We start from the raw sequence: 24,865 nt of genomic DNA, 5'->3' as shown, positions 1-24,865 counted from the left end.
TAATTCATAATTCAGTTAAGAAAACAATCTATTTCAATTAAATAGTTATTTTCTTCAAATTCGATCTGTTCTAATGTAACATACAACAGTACAAGCAGTTTAAAAATACATGCAATTAACTTTTTAAATTAAACTACATGTTATGACAGGACGTATCTAATGTAATTTGACTTATTAAACATTGTTGTCTGGAGTCAATGACTCAAAGCCAGTACTGGGAATGAGAATCAATTATTAAATTATTTTATATTAATGTCAGTCTGTCTAGAAGGAATTACTACCAAATAGAAAAACGCGCAATCATCGATAATAAAGTATTATAATCCGGTCCTATATTATTGGAATAAAATATATGGTTTACTTAGTACCCGTCTTCTCATTTCTCATGAATGTCAAACTCCATCATTCCACATAATTCTTCGTTCAAATATCCATATTCCAGAAGTCATTTACACAACAATGTACAATAAATCAATAAATCAATAGTAACAATGAAAATTACCTAGTGATTCAATTGAAGCATTTCCGATTGATGTAATGTATTTTATTTATTTTTATCTCTTATTAATTAATTATTCCTCACAATATTACATCATAATTAAACAACTCATAACATTTTATTTCAATGATATAGTTACAACCATAAGTTCAATGAAATGTAATTTATGCAACTCGTGTTACGTTTTTTTTTTATCTCTGATAAATTGATCACCATATTTAGTGGTGGATCTAAAAAATTTCTTTAGTATAGGGACAAAGAAATTATTTATAATATTTTTATAGGAGAAGATTATTACAATTTTTTATAAAATAGATAATGATATAACAAAAAAAATTTGAAATACCTATATTTATAAAGTATAATTGTTTTTTACACATTTTCATATTTTAGAAAGTATTATGATTTTTTTTTATTTCCAATACTATAAAAAATTAGAAAGACAAAGTGATAAAATTAATATCAATTTATTCTCTCTTTTATCTTTATAATTTTGTACATTCATTTTAAAAAATTATTATCTTATTGGGGAACACTAATTTTTTTATGGAGTCAAAAATAAAAATTATTATATTAATCATGTAAAAAGAAATCTTGTGGAGACAATTGCCTGCATAACCTCTCGAGTGGATCCACCAATGCCCATAGTTGTATATCATACCTAAGCAACTCCACAGAACAACCAAGCAATAATGTTCTAAAATAAGTAATTCATTAAGCAACGATCATTGAAGATATTTTAAATAATTCATAACCCACACACTTAAATGACTCACCCTTAAAATGACAAGAAAATATTTTTTTTAATCATAAGCAATTTTTGCTTATAAGAGCAACGAAACTTAAATTTAAGCAATCAAACGTGACATGTAAATGTTCTTCGATGATTAAAAAAATTAAGCACCAATTTCTTAAAGTAAACAATGAGCATTAGGAATGCTCTTATAAATTACCAAGTATAATAATTTTTTTACAAAACAAGAGTATAATAAATTTATTAACATTTGTAACATTTATTTAAAATATTATACTAAAGGTGATTTTCTAATATTAGTGTAGAAATTAATATATTTATAGTACATGCTTTTAAATTTATAATGATATTAAAAAAGCTACAATATCATATATTTACAAATGATCATGTACAGTGATTTTGTTATTTTTTGTGTTAATTGTTTTAAAATTTATATAAGAAAATAAGTTATACACTCACAACCTAAACCGATATATCTAATAAATTTATTGACTTTTACAATAATAATTATTTTAAAAATCCCATAAGTAACAATTTCTGATTAATTACTAATATAATTTTTTTTATAATGAAAGTACATTTCATCAAACTTAATTTATATTTATTACAACCTCTGATCAATTATAATTTATTTTTACATTCACAATAGATTGAGATTAAAGCCTATTAATATTTTTAGGTTAAATGTTATTTTTGATTCTTTTGTATTTTAATTAATATGTCACATTATTATCCTAATCAACATTAATAGATATATTACACTTTTCTGTTAACATATTTAATTTTTCAGCAAAAAATAATTAAAATAACACCCTTCAAAAATATAAAAAGATAAAAATAAATTTTTGAAACTGCACCAAAATAAAATAAAATATTTAAATGATAAAAGATCAAAAGTAATATTTAATCATATTTTTATGAACAAACAACAACACAAGTAAATGAAGATAGTGAATTAGATTTTAGAATAGATGATGATGCAAATTATACAACATAAACAAGGTAAGAAAGGAAACTGAAAAGATATGAACAACAAGAACAACAGTTGACAATAACTACAGCATCTAAAATAGCACAATTTCACACACTTTGGTAAAATAATTGTTATGTTGGGAAAACAAAAACAAAACGAGCTAGAACTTTTATGTTCTCTCTTATTCTCTGTGCCAACAGAGAAAAAGATGAGACGAGAGAGACCTTGACTCGGTTAAAGGAAAAAAAAAAAAAAAAGTTATAATATTTTGACTTTGTGTAAAAGGGGCTTTTGTTTTTAAGTCTTCCTCTTCGTTAATAAAGCCATCTTCTTCTTCAATCATCGTTGTTGCTGCAAAAAAAAAAGTAAAAGCAATTGAAGAAGAGGGAAAAAATAGTTCTCTTTCGTTGCTTAATTTCTAGAACCGCGAAAAAGTGCGAAACGTTTCCAAAACGATGGTTGTGTTGGTAAACAATTTGCATTGCGCTCCGAAAACGACGACGTCGTCGTCGTCGTCTCCGCGAACCACATTGTTATGAAGTGAGAGGGTTTGTTACTTTGTTTTGGTTTGGTTCGGTTCGGTTCGGTTCGGTTCTGTGGTGGAAAGACAAAAGCCATGAGGTGGTTGCCCACGCTTTCGTTCTCGCCTTCTTCGAATCCTTCTTCTTCGTCTTCGTCTTCGTCGTCGTTATCTTTGTCTTCTTCTTCTGCCGCCCCCGACCACCGCCGGAAGGCATGGATCTTCGGAAATTCGGCGAAGAAGCGCACCTGCCACGTCGGCGATCACGACGAAGATGCACTGGTTTCTTCCCCCGGCACGCCTCAGCCGTTGCCCCTGCCGGAGCTCGCTGTCTCCGCCGCCGTGCTCCGTCAGCGAGACGGCGAGTGCCGTCTTCCTTCGCCCAAGGATGCTGCACCCTCCACCACCACCACCGGCTTTCGGATGCGGAGGTTGATTTTTCAATTTTGCCTTTGTTTTCTTCAACCAATTTTTTTTTTTTAATGTTTTTCAATTGTGTTAGGGAAGTTGCGTATTCAATTCAATTATCATTGATTTCCTTCATTTCTTTAGTTTAGATTTGCATGTTTTTTATTGTTTCAGATTGGATCATGAGATTGAGATGCATATGTTTGTGCGTATAATTGAAAGTTTATGACACTATTTGCATAAACTTTTCTATAAACACTTATATGCGAAGAAGGAAAAAAAAAAAAGAAGGTAAAATTAATAGAGTTTCTCTCGTAAGTTAAACTTAACTTATGCATCTGAGTTTCTGGAGAAGTTAGATCAGCGATCTCCTACAAATGCTAAGTGTGCAGAAGTTGATTTTAATTTATGAGAAAAGCTCAATTCGTTTTACATTTCTTAGTTTCTTCCCTTATAAATGTTTATCCAGAAGTTTATTCAGACATGATTGCTTATGCATTGTGGTTTTGTACTGTGCCTTGCCATGTGTTTGAGGAAGAGATTTCAACGGTGAGTTTGCTAACCTATTTGGCTGAATCTTGTATTGTAACAGTGTTTTTGCTAGCCAAGAGACAAGAAGGAATATGGAGCAGGCAGAAACTAGGTCATCGAGAATGGTGCAGCAAGATGCAAGTGGTTGCCGTGAGAGTGCTCGAGATAATAGTAATAATAACTTGGTGAATGTCCCTCATAGGAGGAGTATTTCGGGTAGTCCTTCAATGAGTCCTCAGAAAACAAGGAATGGTGATTTTGTGCCATATTATTATGCGTGTCCAAAAGGAAATCAGTTCTGGTCCACACCAGAAATGCCTACCTGTGATGCAGGGTTGCTACCTCCTGCCTTCTTTGATTTATCCGCGTTAAGCACAGAAACTTCTCTTTCTCCCAATTCCCATCAAAGTCCACAAAGAAAAAGTCCCCAGAAACACACCAGAACTTTTAGTGGACCTCCATCCCCCATACATCCCATGTTATCACTCGAGATCCCAACAGTGCGCCACGAAAATAATGCTCCTCCTGTCGCTGTTCACCCCTTGCCCCTGCCTCCCAGGGCTGGCTTGACCTCGCCGCCTGCTGCCGCTACCTTTTCCCACGCCATGGTTAAGTCAGAATCGCTGCCAATGAAAAGCCAATGGAAGAAAGGGAAACTTATTGGGCGTGGGACGTTTGGAAGCGTTTATGTCGCAACCAATAGGTTCGTAAATGTTTCATGAGTATTTTAAGATCTTCTGTTGTCTTTTTTCTAAGGCTCTGAAACAGATGTTGCTTCTTGACAGGGAAACCGGAGCATTATGTGCAATGAAGGAAGTAGAATTATTTCCTGATGATCCAAAATCTGCTGAGTGTATAAAGCAGTTAGAGCAGGTTGGTTGTCCACTACTTGCTTTTTGCCACTGTCTATTTGGCAACTGCGTAGAGTTTTGTGTGTCTTGTTTTTTTGTGTTGTTATTACAGTACATATCATATTTGTTAATAGGACTTTTACAGAAGTCAGTGTGTCAAATAATCAATTTCTTTGGAATAGTAAGTCTCTTTCCAATCCTGAATGAGAATTGAGAACACATATTCAGTCACTTTGAAGTTTCTTATTATATATGAAAACTGGGAACTGATAGCTGCGTGATTAAGAAAATCGTATAATTCTGCTTAGCAAATTTGCTTCTGAAATGTTTTATCATGAAACTTCTAATAACTAATGCAGCTACTTTATAATTGTAATTGTAATAAAAATAATTTTCGTGTTGAGCAGTTAAGATACTCAGCTCAGATTAACTAGTCTATTAATTTACCTTTATATATTTTTTTTCTATGCCTTGGCCGATATCATATATTTTGCAGTGACGCTCCTAATTTCATTTTAGTGTCCACTGTAATTGAATACTTGATGAGGTTATTTGTATTATTAATGGCTTGGGCTGCTTGGCTATATATATTTATCGTTCCATAATAGTTTTGAAGATATGCTATTTTCTATATCCTCTTTATCCTTCTTATTAGTTTATTCTTTTTCTCCAGGAAATTAAAGTTCTTAGCAATCTAAAACATTCAAACATCGTACAGTATTATGGCAGTGAAATAGTAAGCAATCTCCTACTTCATAATTAGCTGCTCAAGATTAATAATCATTATTCTGTAACAGCCTTAAAACCTTAACATATGTGCTTGCAGGTTGAGGACCGGTTTTATATTTATCTGGAATATGTTCATCCTGGTTCAATTAATAAATATGTCCGTGATCATTGTGGTGCCATAACAGAATCTGTCATTCGGAATTTCACTCGCCATATTCTCTCAGGGTTGGCTTATTTACATAGCAAAAAAACAATTCATAGGTGCATTCACAAGCTTGAAGTGCTTTACACTAACTTGAACTCAACCTTTAGAATGATACATATGCAACTACTTCGTTTTTGTTGGAAAAATGATTATGTTTTCTAGAATTTTTAATTCATTTTAGATTTGGAACATTTTGTCATGTGCTTATTTATTATTTTTTTTCATGTATGCATATAGGGACATCAAAGGGGCTAACTTGCTTGTTGACTCTGCTGGAGTTGTTAAGCTAGCTGATTTTGGGATGGCTAAGCATGTGAGTTCCAAGTCTCCCCCTCTCTTTGATTTACATTTTCTACTCAGTCCTTTTGCATTGCAGAGAATGGTTTATTTTCTTCCATTGAGTCTTTGTATATCTACTTGCTAATATGATTATCTATTTATTGTTGAAAAATTCCCTAGAAGAAATTGGCATTAGAAAATAGAAACACATGCCTAAGTTAAAAAGGTCAAACTTATTGCTTTCAAAATTCCTTTTCTCTTGATTGAGCTCAGCAATTCTATCACCCCTTAAAGCTGATTCAGTTGTTTCCGAATAAACTTCTTGCATAATAATCAGGTGCTGCATGAGTTCTTTTTCAATTTCATTGCTTGAATAAGTATTTTCAAGCTTTGATTCTTATTCTGCGCTGTTGAATTTTGGTGTTTCATCAAGTTTAATCTGTACATGAGGTGTTTCATTAAGTTTATAACTTGGGATCTTTATGTTGCACAGCTAACTGGGTTTGAAGCTAATCTTTCTTTGAGGGGAAGTCCATACTGGATGGCTCCAGAGGTATATTCTTACTCTACATTACCCTGTAATGTCCATCTCACACATTCCTCACTAACACCTCAATTCTCATACAGCTTTTGCAGGCTGTGATACAAAAGGATAACAGCCCTGATCTTGCTTTTGCTATTGATATTTGGAGTTTGGGTTGTACCATCATTGAAATGTTCACTGGGAAGCCTCCTTGGAGTGAATATGAAGGAGTAAGCACCTGAAAAAAAAATCTTGTTTGCCTGTTTTCAACTTTGCTATTCTCAGGCTACTTCAATAACCATATAGTATAAGATTTCTCATTGGTAATAGAATTCCAATGGTCTTGAAAACTACTTATTTAGACATGGTTTTATATCTGCTTCTATGAGAATATGAGATTCTGAAGTTTGGTAATGTAGGATAATGTGTCAACTTTTTACTTATTTTGGCAAACCTCAATTTAACAACCAGCTAAGGCATCTTTTAGCCAACTTTTTTCTGTTTGCAACTTGTGGATTAGGCAGAGATGCTATCTGTATACGGGTCCTTTTTTTTTATCTTGCTAAATAAACTTCTTTTCTAATTATGCAGGCTGCAGCTCTGTTTAAGGTTATGAAGGAGACCCCTCCTATACCTGAAACACTTTCATCTGAGGGTAAAGATTTCTTGAGGTGCTGCTTTAAAAGAAATCCAGCAGAGCGGCCAACAGCTGCAGTTTTACTAGAACATCGATTTTTGAAAAACTCGCAACAGCCAGATGCTATATCTCCCACCCAGCTTTATAATGGAACAAGCTTCATGGTAAATATAACCATTGTGCCACTTTTTTATATTTGTCAAACCATGCTATTTATTTGGTATTAAAATTTTCTTTTGTTTGCAGGACAAACCACATACTCCCAGTGGGCAATCTGAAAATAGATATGGTCAGTTTTCAACTCCCTGTGCAAAGATTGCAAAGGGTAAAGCAGCCGAAAGGCGAGGATTTCTCATTTCTTCGTTAGATATTCTCCCTGCATACTTTGACCAATAACAAAATCCTGTTATGAGCCTATCTTTTTGGCCTGACTTGATTTATTGCCCACTTTTTATGCGCCATTTTTTTTCTCTGCTGAAGTTGGGAATCACTCACAATAACTTCCACATAGCAGGGGTGTCACACTGCTTTTTTTTTCTTCCCTCTACTCTTGAAGCAGTTCGTTCCCACATTGTATATTGGCTTGCAAGGTATCACACATTCCACTACCTTTGATTGTCTGCGACTGCCAAAAGAAAAAAAAAATTATCTTTTCAAATGACTGTGCTGAGGGAAGTTTTCATCATTTATGCCAATGACGGCCCCATTGTTGTACTATAGTTTCAGGGACGCTCAAGTAGAGACTTGCAGTTGTTGCCATTATAGATTCTCTTTTGCTTAGTTTTTTTTTTTTTTTTTGAGGAAAAAAGGTGAAGAGCTTTTTCAGTCTGTAAGTTAAGCTGCACGAGAATATGGAAGCAGTTTTAGAATAATATTATTATACTAACTTAGGGCGATGAAGCAATTAACCTTTTAAGGTGCACTTTTCATTAGTGTGCATCCCTCTTGGTTTCATGGGGATTATCATTTGGTTGCTTAAAGACTCTCAAAATCTTGAGTTTTTAATTATAAAAATTTGTACTCCAACATGTTAATGCCCATGGTGTGGAAGAATAAACTGTTGATACCTTTTCAGAAGTGTATTTGACGCTCCTTTTTCCTTTTCCTCAAGTCAAGAAGGCTATAGATAATGTTGATACAAGAGTAAATAAGGTTTGCTTCTTTCGTTTATCTTTTTGGTAGGATAAGTTTTATGGTTGAAATGTTCACCCAAAAATAACTTGGGTGATTTATGTCGAGATATCAGAATGAATGACACAAAACTACTCATTATAAAAACTTCTGGTAACCAATGAGATTTTAATTTAGTCTTCAACTTTCGCACCTCCAAAATATCCATGTCCAAAGTATCACACAAACTTGAAAGTGATAAAATAGAAGCGAAAACGGTGAATCAAAGAAAAAAGTAACACAGAAAATTGAAAATTTATTTATACCCATAATCATATTGTAAAATATGAAAAATTATAAATTAGCTGTTTATTTATACTTAATTCTCAAGAATATATGCAAAAAATTCGTAAGATTTTTTATTTCCTTCTTTTCTTCTATCCTTTTATATCAAACACAACCTTGTTCATGACATAAAAGGAGAAGACATTGAATGCAGAAAGAAATCTATTTAAGCAGTTCAAATCATCTATCATGATACAAACAAGGTCCTGACAATGCCTACGTGGCATTGTCAGGGCTTACGTGTCGCGCTCCCAGCAACCCACTTTGCTGCCCAAAAATGTCTTTTCACTGTGCATTTATTGTTTTTTGTCGTTTTCTACTGCCGGTTCAGTTACCAATGCATTTTGTGGTCTCGAGGCACGCTGAACTTATTGTTTTGCCTCTTCGAGTTCCACTTGGGTCTACACTGTTGAAGCATTTGCATTTTTCCGATTTCTATTGTGCCTTTCAATTCTCTCCCCTTTGGATTTGCTCTCCATGGTTTCCATTATCCGCTTTGGTCTTTTCTGTCAGCAATCGTTTGCACTTCCATTTTTCTTCCTCATTTTTGTTTTTCGTTTTCAGCTTGGTTCGACATGTATGATGGTTTTTTACTTTTTTCGCACAAAAACAAACCAAAAGGTTCGACCTATTTGCTCATAAACGTTGTTTGTTGTTCGTTTTTGGCTTGGTTCAAGATGTATGATGGTTTTTGACTTTTTTTGCACAAAAACAAACCAAAAGCTTCGAGCTTTTTGTTCATAAACGTTGTTTGTTGTTCATTTTCGGCTTGGTTCGGGATGTATGATGGTTTTTTACTTTTTTCGCACAAAACAAACCAAAATCTTCGACCTTTTTGTTCATAAACGTTGTTTGTTCTTCGTTTTCGGCTTGATTTGCAGGTGTCATGGTATTTCAAGCAACAAAGGTTCGACCTATTTGTTCATAAACGTTGTTTGTTGTTCGTTTTCGGCTTCGTTTGCAGGTATGATGTTTTGTGTACGATTCTTTTCGATTTTTCTTGGGTGGTTTGTTGTTATGTACCATTTTGCTCGGGGTTTGTTGGGTTTTGATGTTGCATGTGCATCATTTACTACCTTTTTGTGGTTTTTTGATTCATAGCAACAACAAAGTTTAGACCTTTGTTCATTTTTTATGATTAGTACAAAAGGTTCGACCTTTTTTTGTTGGGTTTTGATGTTGCATGTGCATCATTTACTACCTTTTTGTGGTTTTTTGATTCATTACAACAAGAAAGCTTAGAGCTTTGTTCATTTTTTATGATTAGTACAAAAGGTTGGACCTTTTTTTGTTCTACAATGAGTTTATTGTTTTGTATACGAAGCTAATGGATTTTTCTTGGGTGGTTTGTTGTTATGTATCATTTTGCTCGAACAATCCGTTTTTTCATTTCCATGTTGGTCATTGTTCTCTATCTACTTGACTCGATACATTAGTCAACCTCATTGTCAATCCTGCTTTGCACCTTGATTTTGTTTTTTTTAGAATCCTATCTTTCATACACCCTCTTCATGTTTTGTATTATGTTGCATGTTGGTCGAGAATGACAAAGAAGCCGACAAAGATAACTACAAAGAACGGTAGTAAACAATATGTTTTCGTATACCCAGCTTTTCTATCTTTCTCTTTGGATTGTTGTGATGATCAATTTTTTTGGGCTTTTGTTGTGTTTTGATCTTGCGTGGTTTGCAATGTTTTTCTTCTGAATGAGTTGCGAGAAAAAACACGTACATAACTTCTTTTTTATTTCCATGATGTCCATTGGTTTCATGTGTTTCATTTGGTTATATATGTTTATATATTTATATATCATCATCTATCATCTTCATCTATCATGATACAAACAAGGCTCTCACAATGCCAACGTGGTTCAACCTTTTTGTTCACAAACGTTGTTTGTTGTTCATTTAGCATCTGCATCATTTACTACTTTTTTATGGTTTTCTCAGTTATCTGAACAACAAAACTTAAAGGGTTGTTCATTTTTTTATCATTTACTAGCCAACCATGTTTTCTTTGTTCAGATTATGGTATTTGTCTTTCTGCAAGCCAACAAGAAATGTCTTTTCACTTGCCATTAATTGTTTTCATCGTTTTCTGCGTACCCCTTCAGTTACCAATGCGCGTTTTCTAATTTTTCGATGTTTCACGCTTTCCATTGCTACACGCCTTTCCAGTTTTCCATTTTCCATTTTCGTTGTGCCTTTTGGATTGTGGATTTTGAATTCTCTTCCGTTTCGATTTGCTCTCACGCTTTTCATTAAGCCTGGAATTCGTTTTCAGCTTGGTTTGACATGTATCATGAGGTTTGAATATCGGTGTATGTGTTTTTGTTATGGTATATGAGTTTTCGCAGGCTAACAAGACAAAAGGTTGGACCTTTGTTCATTTTATCATTAGTTTATCTTTTCCTATACCTTGCTTTTCGATTTTTGGTGGGTTAATTTTGTCTGTCACCCATTTTTGCCGTTGTATGTGCATCCTTTATAAGCTTTTCCATTTTCCAGTTTGCATGGGTTAATTTTGTTTTCCGATGTATATCGGTGTATGCATTTTTGTTAGGGTATATGAGTTTTCGTTAATTTACCTTTTCATGTTGCATCTGCATCATGAACAACCTTCTTAGCAACTCATTACATACATGTTTTTATTTGGTTGCATGTTGGTCGAGAACAACAAACAAGGCAAAAACGATAAGTGAAGCACAATAAAGGCCGTTAATGTTGTCCCACAAACCTAACTACAGGTTTGTTTTTGAATTCTCTTTTAATTGCTTAAATGTTCATGTTTGTTCTGCAAAGATGTCCTAGAAAGAAGGCCTTCACAATGCTTTGTTGATGTCTGTTCTGCATGTTTCCCAACATGTTTTGTTCATTTTATTGTTATATTGTGGCCACATTATTGTTTTCTTCATGTTTTAGCAAATTTTTACCTTTTTTCATGTTTTGATGTATTACAAGTCAAACGATTTCAATTGTATTCCATCTTGGTTTTTTGATGTATCACAAGACACAAGTTTACATTTTCAAACGGTTTCCATGTTAGTATTCATGTCCGTTCTTCATCTTAATGCCACATGTGCATTAATTTGTACTCATATCTTGCAAAGAAATCCTCATTTGGAGACTGTCATGTTTCACTTCTGAATGAGTTGCTAAGAGAGACAACTTTGTTATTTTTATTATTACTTTGTCATTTTTTATACCCATATTTCTTGCGTTTTGATTTTCAATTTTGCTCCTATACCTGAGGACTTTCCTATCATACTTTTTATTTGTAATTTATTTGTAATTACTATTAAATTCATTTTCATTTTATTGTATTATCATTCAATTTTTGGATTATCATTCAATTTGGTCACAACATTTATGTGTTTTATTTTCGAAAACAGTCATTAAGTATTATTTTAATAACTTTTTTGAATATGGAAGGTCATACTTGGATGTGCTAGCAGGTTGGCAAGTAGTACAATCACGTCCAATTTAAAGCTTCATATCAATGCTGACTTAGTTATCAAGGTACCGTGTAAAATGTGTTGGAAGTGCACGTTCACCTCCACGTTCTTTTAATTAATTAATTTTATTATTTTTGAAAAAATTAGTTATTTTGAATCTGGTCCATTTTTCATCCACATTCATCCCATATCTTTGCAAAATATATTTGCAACCACCTTCAGTAACAAATCACGTACCCATCATGTCACGTACTGATAACTTCTTATCTCACGTCTGATAACTTCCTATCTCACGTTCTGATAACAAGTTGAGAGAGCTCTGTGATGGACAGACTCTATAAATAGGATGGGGTGCTCTCAGTTTTGTATCACCAAACTCACTTCTCTATTCAAAAAAAAAATACACCATCTATTCAGAGTGAGTAAGGGTCTGGAAGAACAAAACTGTCTTTCAGGTTCGTGTGTGAGCCGCTTCCCGTTCGATTTGCAATGGCTGGAGGTACGCTTGTAATTCCTTTTAATTTCCGCTATTTGATCTAAATATGCTCTTTAAATTTATTTGCATGTTTAGATCAGTGTATGTATATTTTTACATTTGGTATCAGAGCCTATTTGTACCTCTGTCTTGCTTATTGGGTCGTTCCTAATGAAACGAAAACGCCTTATACTGGTTTCAAACCCTCACCCTACAAGCATGAAAGGACTCCCTTTGCCGCTAAGCTACTGCAATTTAATTGTTTATTAACTGCAGTTCACGTGTATTTATAACTTCTGAAGGATAAATCATTTATGCACAAACTGTTTAAAAATTGTTTGTCTCTTAAGTTGTGTTGAACATGCAATATTATGTTAAATACTGGTATGCATTGGATTTAATCCTTTAAAGTTTATTACATGTTTAATGAATATACGTGCAATGTTATTTTGAATTGGTATACATGTAATTTTTTATGATTCAATATTGAGCACATTTGCATTATTAAGTATGTTTATGCAAAGATTATTTTTTAATGTTAAGTGATTAATATAATTTTATTAAATTAGAGAATAGCCACAGCATCTTTAATTGAGTAAAATTATATACTAAATTTATAATCACATTAGAAATATTAATTGTGATTAATCATATGTAATGTGATGAAATCTACCCACAGGAATTTTGTTATATTTGTATGATTAATTAGGATAAAATATTAAATTATATTTCTTAATTTACCCACAGGAATTAAGGAAAAGAACATGATTTAATAGTCTTATCATAAAGTTGCATGATGAATCTAATTGAGTAGGACTTTAGCCCACAGGCAAGTTTTGTGTCACTAGATTCATATATTGAGACATGATTTGCATTGGCAAAACATGACATTTGTTTAGTCTCAAATTTTCTTAATGAGCATTGTGTTTGTTTGCAGTTTCACAATCTATGAATATTTCTTGTGACCTTCCCATTTTGAAAGGTGATAATTATAAGGTTTGGAAGGAAAAAGTTCTCCTTCATTTGGGCTGGATGGATATTGACTATGCTATAAGGAAGGATGAGCCATCGGCTATTACTGAAACTAGCGAACCTGATGCTGTTGATCTTTATGAAAAGTGGGAGAGATCTAATCGTCTCTCCGTTATGTTCATAAAAACCAACATATCCGCTAGTATCCGGGGTTCAGTTGATCAGTATGATAAGGTCAGAGATCTGTTGAAAGCCATTGATGAACAGTTTACAACCTCTGAGAAGTCACTTGCTAGCACACTCATTATGCAATTCTCTTCCATTAAGCTTACTGGAACGAGAGGTGTGCGTGAACATATCATGCACTTAAGGGACATAGTGGCTCAGTTGAAAACCTTGGAAGTTACCATGTCTGAATCCTTCCTGGTACATTTCATTTTGTGCACCCTACCTCAACAGTATACACCCTTCAAAATCTCCTACAACACACATAAGGATAAATGGTCTATTAATGAATTGATGACCATGTGTGTTCAAGAAGAGGAGAGATTGATAATGGAAGAGGGTGAGAAGGTAAATTTGACTACTTCTAATTCTGGAAAGGATAGGAAGAAGTCTGTAGGCACCAATAAAGGAAAGATTCCGACTCAACCAACAATTAAAAAGGAGTCAAAGTGTTTCTTCTGTAAAAAGAAAGGACACATGAAGAAGGACTGCCCCAAATTTAAAAGTTGGTTTGAGAAGAAAGGTACACCATTTGCCTTTGTTTGTTATGAATCTAATATGATTAATGTGAATCATAATACATGGTGGATTGACTCTGGTTCTACAATCCATGTTTCTAATACCTTGCAGGGTATGGAAAGCCTAAGGAAGCCAGTGGGAAGTGAGCAGTGCATCTACTCAGGGAGTAGGATGAGCTCACATGTAGAGGCCATTGGAACGTGCGTCTTAGTCTTAAGTAGTGGCTTTAAATTACATTTGGAGAAATTTTTTTATGTTCCTAGTTTCTGTAAAAACTTAATTTCTGTTTCTAAACTTGCACCTTTGGGATTTTATTTTAATTTTACAGACTTTGGTTTTAATTTACTAAATAAATCTGAAATTATTGGTTATGGCCAATTGGTTGATGGTCTTTATTCGATTGAATTGCAAAATGACGCTACTTCTATGCACGTTTCTGTTGGGTTAAAACGATGTATTGTGAATGAAGAATCCTCTATGTTGTGGCACCGGAGATTAGGACATATCTCTATTGAAAGAATCAAGCGATTAGTAAATGAAGGAGTACTTAGTACTTTGGATTTCGCTGATTTTGAGACTTGTGTAGATTGCATTAAGGGTAAGCAAACTAACAAGTCTAAAAAGGGTGCAAAGAGGAGTTCTAATTTATTAGAAATCATACATACAGACATATGTTGTCCAGACATGGATGCAAATAGTCCGAAATACTTCATAACCTTTATAGATGATTATTCATGATATATGTATCTCTACTTACTTCATTCTAAGAATGAAGCTTTAGGTGCCTTTAAAGTTTTTAAGGCTGAAGTTGAGAAACAATGTGGAAAACAAATTAAGATCGTGAGATCAGATAGAGGTGGGGAGTACTATGGTAGATACATAGAGGATGGACAAGCACCAGGTTCATTTGCGAAATTTCTTCAAGAACATGGGATTGTTGCCCAATACACTATGCCTGGTTCTCCGGATCAGAATGGTGTGGCAGAACGAAGAAATCGAACCTTATTAGACATGGTGAGAAGCATGAGGAGTAATGTAAAGCTTCCTCAATTTTTATGGATTGATGCTCTTAAGACGGCTGCGTATATATTAAACCGAGTTCCAACCAAGGCTGTCTCAAAGACACCTTTTGAATTATTCAAGGGATGGAAACCAAGTTTGCGACATATACGCGTTTGGGGATGCCCGTCTGAAGTAAGAATCTATAATCCACAAGAGAAGAAACTAGACCCTAAGACTATTACTGGGTATTTCATTGGATATGCTGAAAGGTCTAAAGGGTATAGGTTCTATTGTCCATCCCACAACACTAGGATTGTGGAATCAAGGAATGCAAAGTTTCTTGAAAATGACTTGATCAGTGGGAGTGATCAATTTCAGAACATTTCTTCTGAAAGGGATCACTGTGAAGCTGAACCTTCTGGGACAAGTAATAGGTTGGTAGTCATTCCCACCCCTCAAGTTAAAATGGGTGTTAGACAACCAGTGATTGAAGTTCCACAAGCTGTTGAAAGTGATCATGTAGATCGAGTTGTTTGTGAGGAACAACATGATGATATTGAACAAACTGGTGAAGAACCAGTTGAACAAGTTCCTCAGCAAGATGACCAAACAACATTAAGAAGATCTACTAGAATAAAAAAGACAGCAATTCCTAGTGATTATGTAGTGTACCTACAAGAATCAGACTACAACATTGGAGCCGAAAATGATCCTGAGACGTTTTCACAAGCCATGAGTTCTAAGGAATCAAATTTGTGGTATAATGCTATGAGGGATGAGATGGATTCTATGGCATCTAACCAAGTTTGGGATCTCGTTGAGTTGCCTGTTGGTGTAAAAGCCATCGGATGTAGATGGGTCTTCAAAACAAAGAAAGACTCAGAAGGCAACATTGAGAGACATAAGGCAAGACTTTTTGCTAAAGGATTCACTCAAAGAGAAGGAATCGATTACAGAGAGACCTTTTCCCCTGTATCTAAGAAAGACTCTCTTCGAGTAATTCTGGCATTAGTAGCTCATTTTGATCTTGAGCTGCATCAAATGGATGTGAAAACGGCGTTCCTGAATGGTGATCTAGAAGAAGAGGTTTACATGAAACAACCTGAGGGATTCTTATCTAGTGTTGGTGAGCACTTAGTCTGCAAGCTTAATAAGTCCATCTATGGATTGAAACAAGCCTCCCGCCAATGGTATTTAAAATTTCATGAGGTCATTTCTTCATTTAGCTTTGAAGAGAATGTCATGGATCACTGTATATACCAGAAGGTCAGTGGGAGTAAGATTTGTTTCCTTGTATTATACGTAGATGACATTCTGCTTGCGACTAATGATAAGGGTATGCTATATGAGGTGAAACAATTTCTCTCAAAGAACTTTGATATGAAGGATATGGGAGAGGCATCTTATGTCATAGGCATAAAGATCCATAGAGAAAGATCTCGAGGCATTTTAGGCTTGTCTCAAGAAACCTATATCAACAAAGTTTTAGAGAGATTTAATATGAAAGATTGTTCACCAAGTGTAGCTCCCATTGTGAAGGGTGACAAACTTGCTTTGAGTCAATGCCCCAAAAATGATTTTGAGCGGGAACACATGAAAAATATTCCATATGCTTCAGCAGTCGGAAGCCTTATGTATGCTCAGGTTTGCACTAGACCTGATATTGCATTCGCTGTTGGAGTTTTGGGAAGATATCAAAGTAATCCAGGTATTGACCACTGGAAAGCTGCAAAGAAAGTGATGAGATATCTTCAAGGAACAAAAGATTACATGCTCATGTACAGACAAACTGATTGTCTGGAAGTGATTGGCTACTCCGACTCAGACTTTGCTGGTTGCGTTGATTCACGAAGATCAACATCTGGTTATATTTTTATGTTAGCCAGTGGAGCTGTATCTTGGAGAAGTGCCAAACAAACCTTGACTGCTACTTCCACTATGGAGGCTGAGTTCATTTCTTGTTTTGAGGCTACCTCGCATGGTGTATGGTTGAAGAGTTTCATATCTGGCCTTAGAGTTGTGGACTCTATTTCTAGGCCATTAAAGTTGTATTGTGACAACTTTGCTGCGGTGTTTATGGCTAAAAATAACAAAAGTGGAAGTCGAAGTAAGCACATCGACATCAAGTACTTAGCCATAAGAGAATGTGTTAAAGAAAAGAAAGTGGTCATTGAACACGTCAACACTGAGTTAATGATTGCTGATCCTTTAACTAAAGGCATGCCACCAAAGAATTTTAAGGATCATGTAGTACGAATGGGACTTGGTTCCATGATGTAATTTCATTGTACGTACATTTGTTATTTTCAATGAAACTCTTATTCAGTTAGATATTTTCTCATATCGTTTTGTGCACATATTTATTTATTTCGAGAAAAATCATTCGGTTTAGATATAGAATAAACATATGGTTTATTCATTAAGTTGAGAGCTAGTGTTGAGAGACTTGATATATTGTGGTACATGGAAGATACTACTCATCATCAGAGGACCTATCGCCATGACTCATATATTATGTTTCTTGTTACGGTTGATGTTGGGTTAAATGGACCAAGTGGGAGAATGTTGGAAGTGCACGTTCACCTCCACGTTCTTTTAATTAATTAATTTTATTATTTTTGAAAAAATTAGTTATTTTGAATCTGGTCCATTTTTCATCCACATTCATCCCATATCTTTGCAAAATATATTTGCAACCACCTTCAGTAACAAATCACGTACCCATCATGTCACGTACTGATAACTTCTTATCTCACGTCTGATAACTTCCTATCTCACGTTCTGATAACAAGTTGAGAGAGCTCTGTGATGGACAGACTCTATAAATAGGATGGGGTGCTCTCAGTTTTGTATCACCAAACTCACTTCTCTATTCAAAAAAAAAATACACCATCTATTCAGAGTGAGTAAGGGTCTGGAAGAACAAAACTGTCTTTCAGGTTCGTGTGTGAGCCGCTTCCCGTTCGATTTGCAATGGCTGGAGGTACGCTTGTAATTCCTTTTAATTTCCGCTGTTTGATCTAAATATGCTCTTTAAATTTATTTGCATGTTTAGATCAGTGTATGTATATTTTTACAAAATGTTCAATATCCCCACAATAGATCCTATTGGAATTCGTGTCTATACGTGTACACTCCACTCCATCATATAGTATATGTTCTAGTCGTCTCTACAAAGTTCTACACGTTTAATCATATTTCACAAGTCAGAAAGGTAATAATTGTTTTCACCATTATGTGAAAGAAAACCAATACGGGAATTGTTAAAGCCTCCCAATTATTTAATATTTTAATATTTTCACCATTATCAAAGAAACCGAGTACGAGAATTGTTAAAGCATCCTAATTATTAATTAATATTTTCAAAATTCAAAAAATGGGTACGGGAATTGTAAAAGACTCCCAAATTAAAAGCGATTTCCAATGTATAGGAAGAGACATAACTAAACGCGGTTTTCAATGTGTAATAACTTATTCGACAACTACGTTATGTATTTACTAAAGTCCATTCAATACAAATTACAAAATCCCAGGTATATCAAATCATAACCAACAGTTGTCCACATTTCTTTTCTCATTTCTCCAACAACATCACTCAACCCTTAACAACATGAGTACACAATCATCAATCTTCTCTAATGCGGTAAGTTCTTTAACATTCTAATCCTTCCTCTTTTCTTTCTTATTTATGTTTAATGTTTAACTTCTGACATTTGTTTCATCAGACATCCTTACAATGATGATACTCTATTTTACAATCTGTTTTTCATTTCATGGTTATTATATCTATATTATATGTTTATGCTGATTATAGACTACATATTCATGGTGATGTTTGTTACATGTTTTCATTAAGTCTTTAACATTTTAATCCTTCCTCTTTTCTTTCTTATTTATGTTTAACTTCTGACATTTGTTTCATCAGACATCCTTACAATGATGATACTCTATTTTACACTCTATTATTCATTTCATGGTTATTATATCTATATTATATGTTTATGTTGATTATAGACTGCATATTCACGGTGATGTTTGTAATTTTGTCGACTAGGATATTCATCATGTTATCATGCCTATTTTTGTATATTGTATGTCATTTATGTGTTGCTTCTTATATGTGTTTGTTCCTTATAAATTGGTTATTGACTTCATGTTTGTATGCCTAATATGGACGGTTTTCACATTTTTCATCATTACCTTCCATGGTTTCTGTTATGTTTTTTTTTTTATCTATCTTTATGTATGTTTATGTATAACTTCATTATAGGTTGTTTGCATTTTGGAATCGATTTTTGTGCTTTCGTATATGTTGTTATCTTATTTTGTTCTGCAACTAATTACATTCAATGTTGTGCTATAGGACCCATCAAATTCGATGGCAAGAACACGATTTACAACAGCATTTCGTGTTCACAAGTTCAACATTAACAATCCCAACCAGTTTTCCTTTTCTCTTATTCCAAATAAAAAAATATCTAATGCCTAATGTTTTCATGTTTCCCTGCAGAACATCATTGAAGTTCCGTTGACTTACCATAGACAATGGAGGCCATATTACCCAACTTATGTTTTATTTGACTTCAATGGAACCAAGCATTTTGTTAGGGTGCGCAAATATGGCACACGATGATTTTTTGCTGATGGGCTGAAAGAGTTTAGAAGAACCCACGACATTAATGACAGTGTCATTATCCGGTTTTTTGCAGCCTTAAAAGATACTTCTTTCTAAGTTGACATCATGGGACCTATCCTTAGACAGACATGTCGAAGGCCGGCTGTTACAACCAGAAGGCACATCTTTACCGCTGATGTCACGCAAGACATGATGGAACATACCAACCATTTGGTAGGAGTTTGTTACCCATTCAATGATGTTTTTATTTTTTGGTTCCCGTCTTCTCTTAGTTCAAATAACATTTTCAAATTACATTGACTGTTGATCACTTTAAATGGTCGTATAATCATTGTTTTGGTTTCAATGCAGGTTCTTCCAGCATCAGCTTTAAATTTTTTGTTTGGATCAAAAAAATATGTTCCTGTTCAACGTCCAAATGGCAGACGTAACTAATGGCAGATCACCGTGCACAACGGTCTGCCATCTGTTACAAATCCATGGTTCCAATACTCTGAAAATAATTTAATGGCAGGAGATGAAGTTATGTTCTTCTTTAGGTTTGACGAACATGTATGGGAGGTCATATTTAGGAAACAAGTTATATGAGATGAAGACCTCCCGGTTTGAAAGACCATGCCTAAAGTTGATGACTTTTTTGTTTTAATTTTATTTATATTTTGATTAATGTTGTTAATCCAATACCTTAGGGTATTAAACAATTTCTTTGATTTTTTGCTGCACAGTTAATGGGTATCAACTTATTATGTTCAATGCATATATCTATATCTTTGTTGTTTCTTCAGTAATGATAGCCAAAATTAGAGTATGAGCCCGTGCATCGACACGGGCTTCTCGCTAGTAATTTGTATAGTCTCAGTGTTTCCATTGTAAAATAATCTTTTGAACTACTAACACGGTTGAGTGAAATTTTTTACCATTTATTTACTATATATTAAAACAATGACCTTTGGCTGTATACGTATCAACCTGTCATCATTTTTCTTTCACTCATTTTCTCCTACTTTAGTTAACTCTTCAATTGCGCAAACCACCCTTCACTTGGATTCGGTGACTTTGTGGAGGGAAAAGTCATCGTGACTTTACCTCATTTTAGACCATTAGATTAATTTGTTGGTTTAGATTTTGTCACTTGTTTTAAAACATTATTTTTAAATTAAATTCTAAATTAAATTCTTATATTTTTTATACTTTAAAACAATAAAAATTACTATTAGGCCTGTAGATTAACTATAACAGTTATTTCAGTGGTCTCCAAGAAAATTTTTATTGTCCATAACAAACAATTTCCTTTTTGGTAAAAAAAAGGAAATTTTGTTAAATTCAAAGACTACTTAATAATTATTTGAAATTTTCAAATAATTTGAATAATATTCAAAGATTACTTGTTGAACTGAAATAATTTTGTACTAACTAGTCTACACACAATAATATTTTTTTTTATAATTTTACAGTATAAAATAATATACAAACTAAATTACTAATTAAATTAAAATTATTTTTAAAACAAGTGGCAAAGTCTAGACCAAGTTACAAATGGCCTAAAAAAGAGGAAAGTGACGGAGACTTTCCTGCCCTAAAGTCACTGAATCTGTTTCCCCTCCTTAGCAATATGGGTGGGGAATAGGCCAGGCCAGGCCAGGCTTTAAAAAACCTGAGCCTAGCCTACGATTAATTTTTGAGGCCTGAGTCTGGCCTATAGCCTATCAAAAGCTTTTATTTTGACTCGGCCTGACCTTTTTAAAAGCCTAGTCTGGCCTGGTAGCCTATTTAAAAGTTTTCTTTACATTAAATCTTTAATATTCCTAGTTGTTTTTACCAAAAAATAAATAAATAACACACCTTCTATAATACGCTAAACACAAAATGTTAATTACCTCTATCAAAAAGCTTGAAGTGAAAATGATATGATTTTTGTTTGGTTAGGAACGTAATAGGAAAATTTAAAAAAAAAAAAAACCTGATAGAAAAGGGATATGATTTTTGTATAGGAACTTAATAGGATATGATAGGATATGATTTTTGTATATGAACGTAATAGGATATGATAGGATATGAAATCTGCTAGTTTTTTAAAAAATAATATTAATTGTACCCAAAAAATAATATAAGTATATATATATATATATATATATATATATATATATAGGCCGGCCTATCAGACTTATAAGGCTTTTTAATAAGCCTAAGCTTGGTCTATTTAATTTAATAGATTTTTAAAAAAACCTGAGTCTAGCCTTTTAATTAAATAGGCTAAGCCAGACCAGACTTTATATAGACTAGATCATAGGCCCCTGTAGGCCGGCCTAGTCTATTCTCACCCCTACTTAACAACCATTTTGTTAAATTTGGTATATGCCAAGTTACTATATTATGTTTACATTACAAGGCATTTTAATGCATACACAAACACTAACTCGACTGATGCATAAGTAATAAAATAATAATACACGGTATCAATCGATTTGGTATTAATATAATTAATAAATAATTTTATTTCTTAAAACATATAATGATGAGTTTGATTTATGATTCTTGTAATATTTCAAGAATTAATCTTTGACTTTCGGTCGAAAAAGGTCTTACTTCATAAAAAAAAAAATTAATACAATGTCTGAGATATTAATTGGTCCGGCGCTCAAACACAAATAAAGTAACGCGTAATTGATAATCCTCTAAGGCTCTGAGTCAGTTTGAGTTGGCGAATATGAAGATGCACTGCTTATAGACCTGATTGATTTGTGTAATCAAAGTCATACTAATAACTGGCACTCGTTTCATTTTGTGGCGAGAAAACGATATTATATCTGTGCTATCATAAATAATGATGAATACCTTCTGACATCAGAAATTAACGATGGCATTTTCCTCTCTTTCTTTTCCACTCAAGAGTGCTAGGGATGATGCAGATCACATTCACAGCACAATCATTAAGTGCTAATTTTTATTTGATTTATGTGATTTTTACACGTTGCCGTTAATAATACTTTTTTTTTTCTTTTTAGACTACAGTATTTTTTATTTGAAGTAGTCTTATTCTAGTTAAGTAGGATTATTATGAGCGAATTTTTTTTTCCTCCAAGTATTTAACATACTAGAGATCATGTAGATCACATTCATAGGACAATCATTAAGTGGTAATTTTTATTTAATTTATGTAATTTTTACATGTTGACCATTAATAATAGTATTTTTTATGGCACTATTTTCTATTTAAGACAATGAGTTAAATAAAATTATTACAAGCATAAGATTTTTTCTCAAGTATTTAATATACTTACATATTTAAAACTCAAACTGAAAAATTAAGCTACAAAAATTTCACATTAGTTGATACATGCAATAGGCATTCGGTGTATGACTTAAATAATAGTATTCAAATTAAGTCATTCTCATTCACAAAATACATAATTCAAGCCACTGTATGACAATTTTTTTTAAAGGAAATTACTCCTCCTCCATTCTTATTGATAAGACTCAAGTTTAAAATAATATTTGTTTTTTTTATAAGATTCAATTTATAATAATTATTGTATTAATTATTTTTAGACTATAAATATTTCTAATTTAAAAAAGAAATAATATGTTAACCAACAATTAAAAGAGAGAAAAGAATTAACTACAACAATAATTTTAAAAAAATTATAAATTTAAGATAAATTTATTTTATCAACTAAAATAGATAATTAATTTTTTAATTTTAATAAATTAGGTAAATGAATTATTATATATATATATATATATATATATATATATATATATATATATATATATATATATATATATATATATAGCTAGTAATATATTACTTTCAGTGTGGGGAAGCCCATAAGTAATTTGTCGCTACCCGCCAAATGTGATGCTTATTAATTATCTTTTGATTTGCTAGCTGATACATGAATGCAACACACACTCAATTACCATACGATAGGTCCACAGAACTGATTCAAATGGCACTCACTTTTAGAATTTTCTGCTTGGACCTCTCTCCCATGATGTACACGACTTATCCTCAAAGTGCAAGTATCTTAATTACTATCTTGGCAGTAAAAAAACATAAAAGAAAAACTCCGATATTGAATACTTTACTCTTTCAAGTGCACCTCCTCTTCACACAGAGGAATCTGAGTCAAATTGAGAGTGTATGTTAAGAGTCTCACTAGTGTTCTGTTAAAAGCTAAATAATTAAATTCTCTGTCTATACTAATCACACAATGATGCAAGTTTATAGCACTTTCTTGTCAATAAATTAATGTGTTAATGACAGCTCATAAGATGTGTTTTTTATCCAAATTAAATATAATATTAAAAGATTTATAACATTTATACATCTTGTTGAACAAATTGAATTAAACGTCTTAGTTCATAAAATATATTTGAACACACCTCTCCAAAACAAAATATAAAATCATAAAGAAATCCCCATAAAATGAAGTTTAATTTATAATAAACATAAAAGTAAGTCAAAGAACAACTGATAGCTTTCCGAAAGGGGATGGAACACACTGATAAATGCATGACCTATAAATGTACATTATAATTAAAGTATATCAAAATATTAATTTCTATAAACAATATTTTTGATAATTCAAAATTATTCTAATGACTAAATACACTAATGCATAGAATAGTTAAGAAAAATCCAACATGTTCTTTATCAGAAATATATCATATCACAAATCACCCAAAGAAAATGTGGCTTGTAACACATGCATGTTATAGGAATTAAATAGTAGCTCTACCACCCTCTATAAAAGCAAAACAAACATGTCTTTTTCTTCTATAAAATGCTTCATTTTCCAAATCGATAATATTGTCTCACAGCAATAATCGAGTTGTTACCTATTATTGGCTTTCAAATTTTCAACTTATGGAGTGCACTTCCAATAATAAGCATTCTTTTGTTCTCTTGATTTTGCTCGTACTCCTTAGTCCTCTAGTACTTTGCCAACTTAGATATGACTACTATTTTGCAACATGTCCAACCCTCACTTTCATTGTTCGAAACTCACTTGTGCTAGCTATGGCAGATGAACAAAGGATTGCAGCTTCTATCTTACGCCTTCATTTCCATGATTGTTTTGCCAATGTAAATTAATAACCCCTCTCATTTTTTGTCATTGCTTCTCTCTCTCTCTCTCTCTCTCTCTCTCTCTCTCTCTCTCTCTCTCTCTCTCTCTCTCTCTCTCTCTCTCTCTCTCTCTCTCTCTCTCTCTCT

General features: G+C 33.1%; 2 protein-coding genes across 3 annotated transcripts in view; both read left to right on the top strand.

The window, feature by feature from the left end:
* Positions 1-2,376: 2,376 nt before the first annotated feature.
* Positions 2,377-7,991, top strand: LOC100790701 (mitogen-activated protein kinase kinase kinase 5). 2 transcript variants are annotated; one of them, XM_006600937.4, is made up of 10 exons: positions 2,377-3,177; positions 3,747-4,388; positions 4,471-4,558; positions 5,210-5,272; positions 5,363-5,490; positions 5,708-5,783; positions 6,243-6,302; positions 6,377-6,502; positions 6,864-7,073; positions 7,156-7,991. In XM_006600937.4, the coding sequence occupies exons 1-10, from the start codon at positions 2,843-2,845 to the stop codon at positions 7,303-7,305; spliced, it is 1,878 nt and encodes a 625-aa protein (XP_006601000.1). In that variant the 5' UTR covers positions 2,377-2,842; the 3' UTR covers positions 7,306-7,991. The 2 variants fall into 2 exon arrangements, with proteins under 2 accessions (XP_006601000.1, XP_003551047.1); XM_003550999.5 differs by having other exon boundaries at positions 2,380-3,177; positions 5,363-5,526.
* A 16,453-nt stretch (positions 7,992-24,444) lies between these two features.
* LOC100789642 (peroxidase 10) overlaps positions 24,445-24,865 on the top strand; it is a 3,045-nt gene continuing 2,624 nt past the window's right edge. The window contains exon 1 of the mRNA XM_003550998.4: positions 24,445-24,736. Coding sequence (XP_003551046.1) covers positions 24,518-24,736 — 219 coding nt within the window. The 5' untranslated portion in view covers positions 24,445-24,517. The remainder of the gene's footprint in view (positions 24,737-24,865) is intronic.

Source organism: Glycine max, chromosome 17 (assembly GCF_000004515.6).
Source record: "Glycine max cultivar Williams 82 chromosome 17, Glycine_max_v4.0, whole genome shotgun sequence".
Taxonomy (NCBI): Eukaryota; Viridiplantae; Streptophyta; class Magnoliopsida; order Fabales; family Fabaceae; genus Glycine; species Glycine max.
Note: the sequence above shows the minus strand (reverse complement) of the source record. Positions and strands in the feature narration are given on the sequence as shown.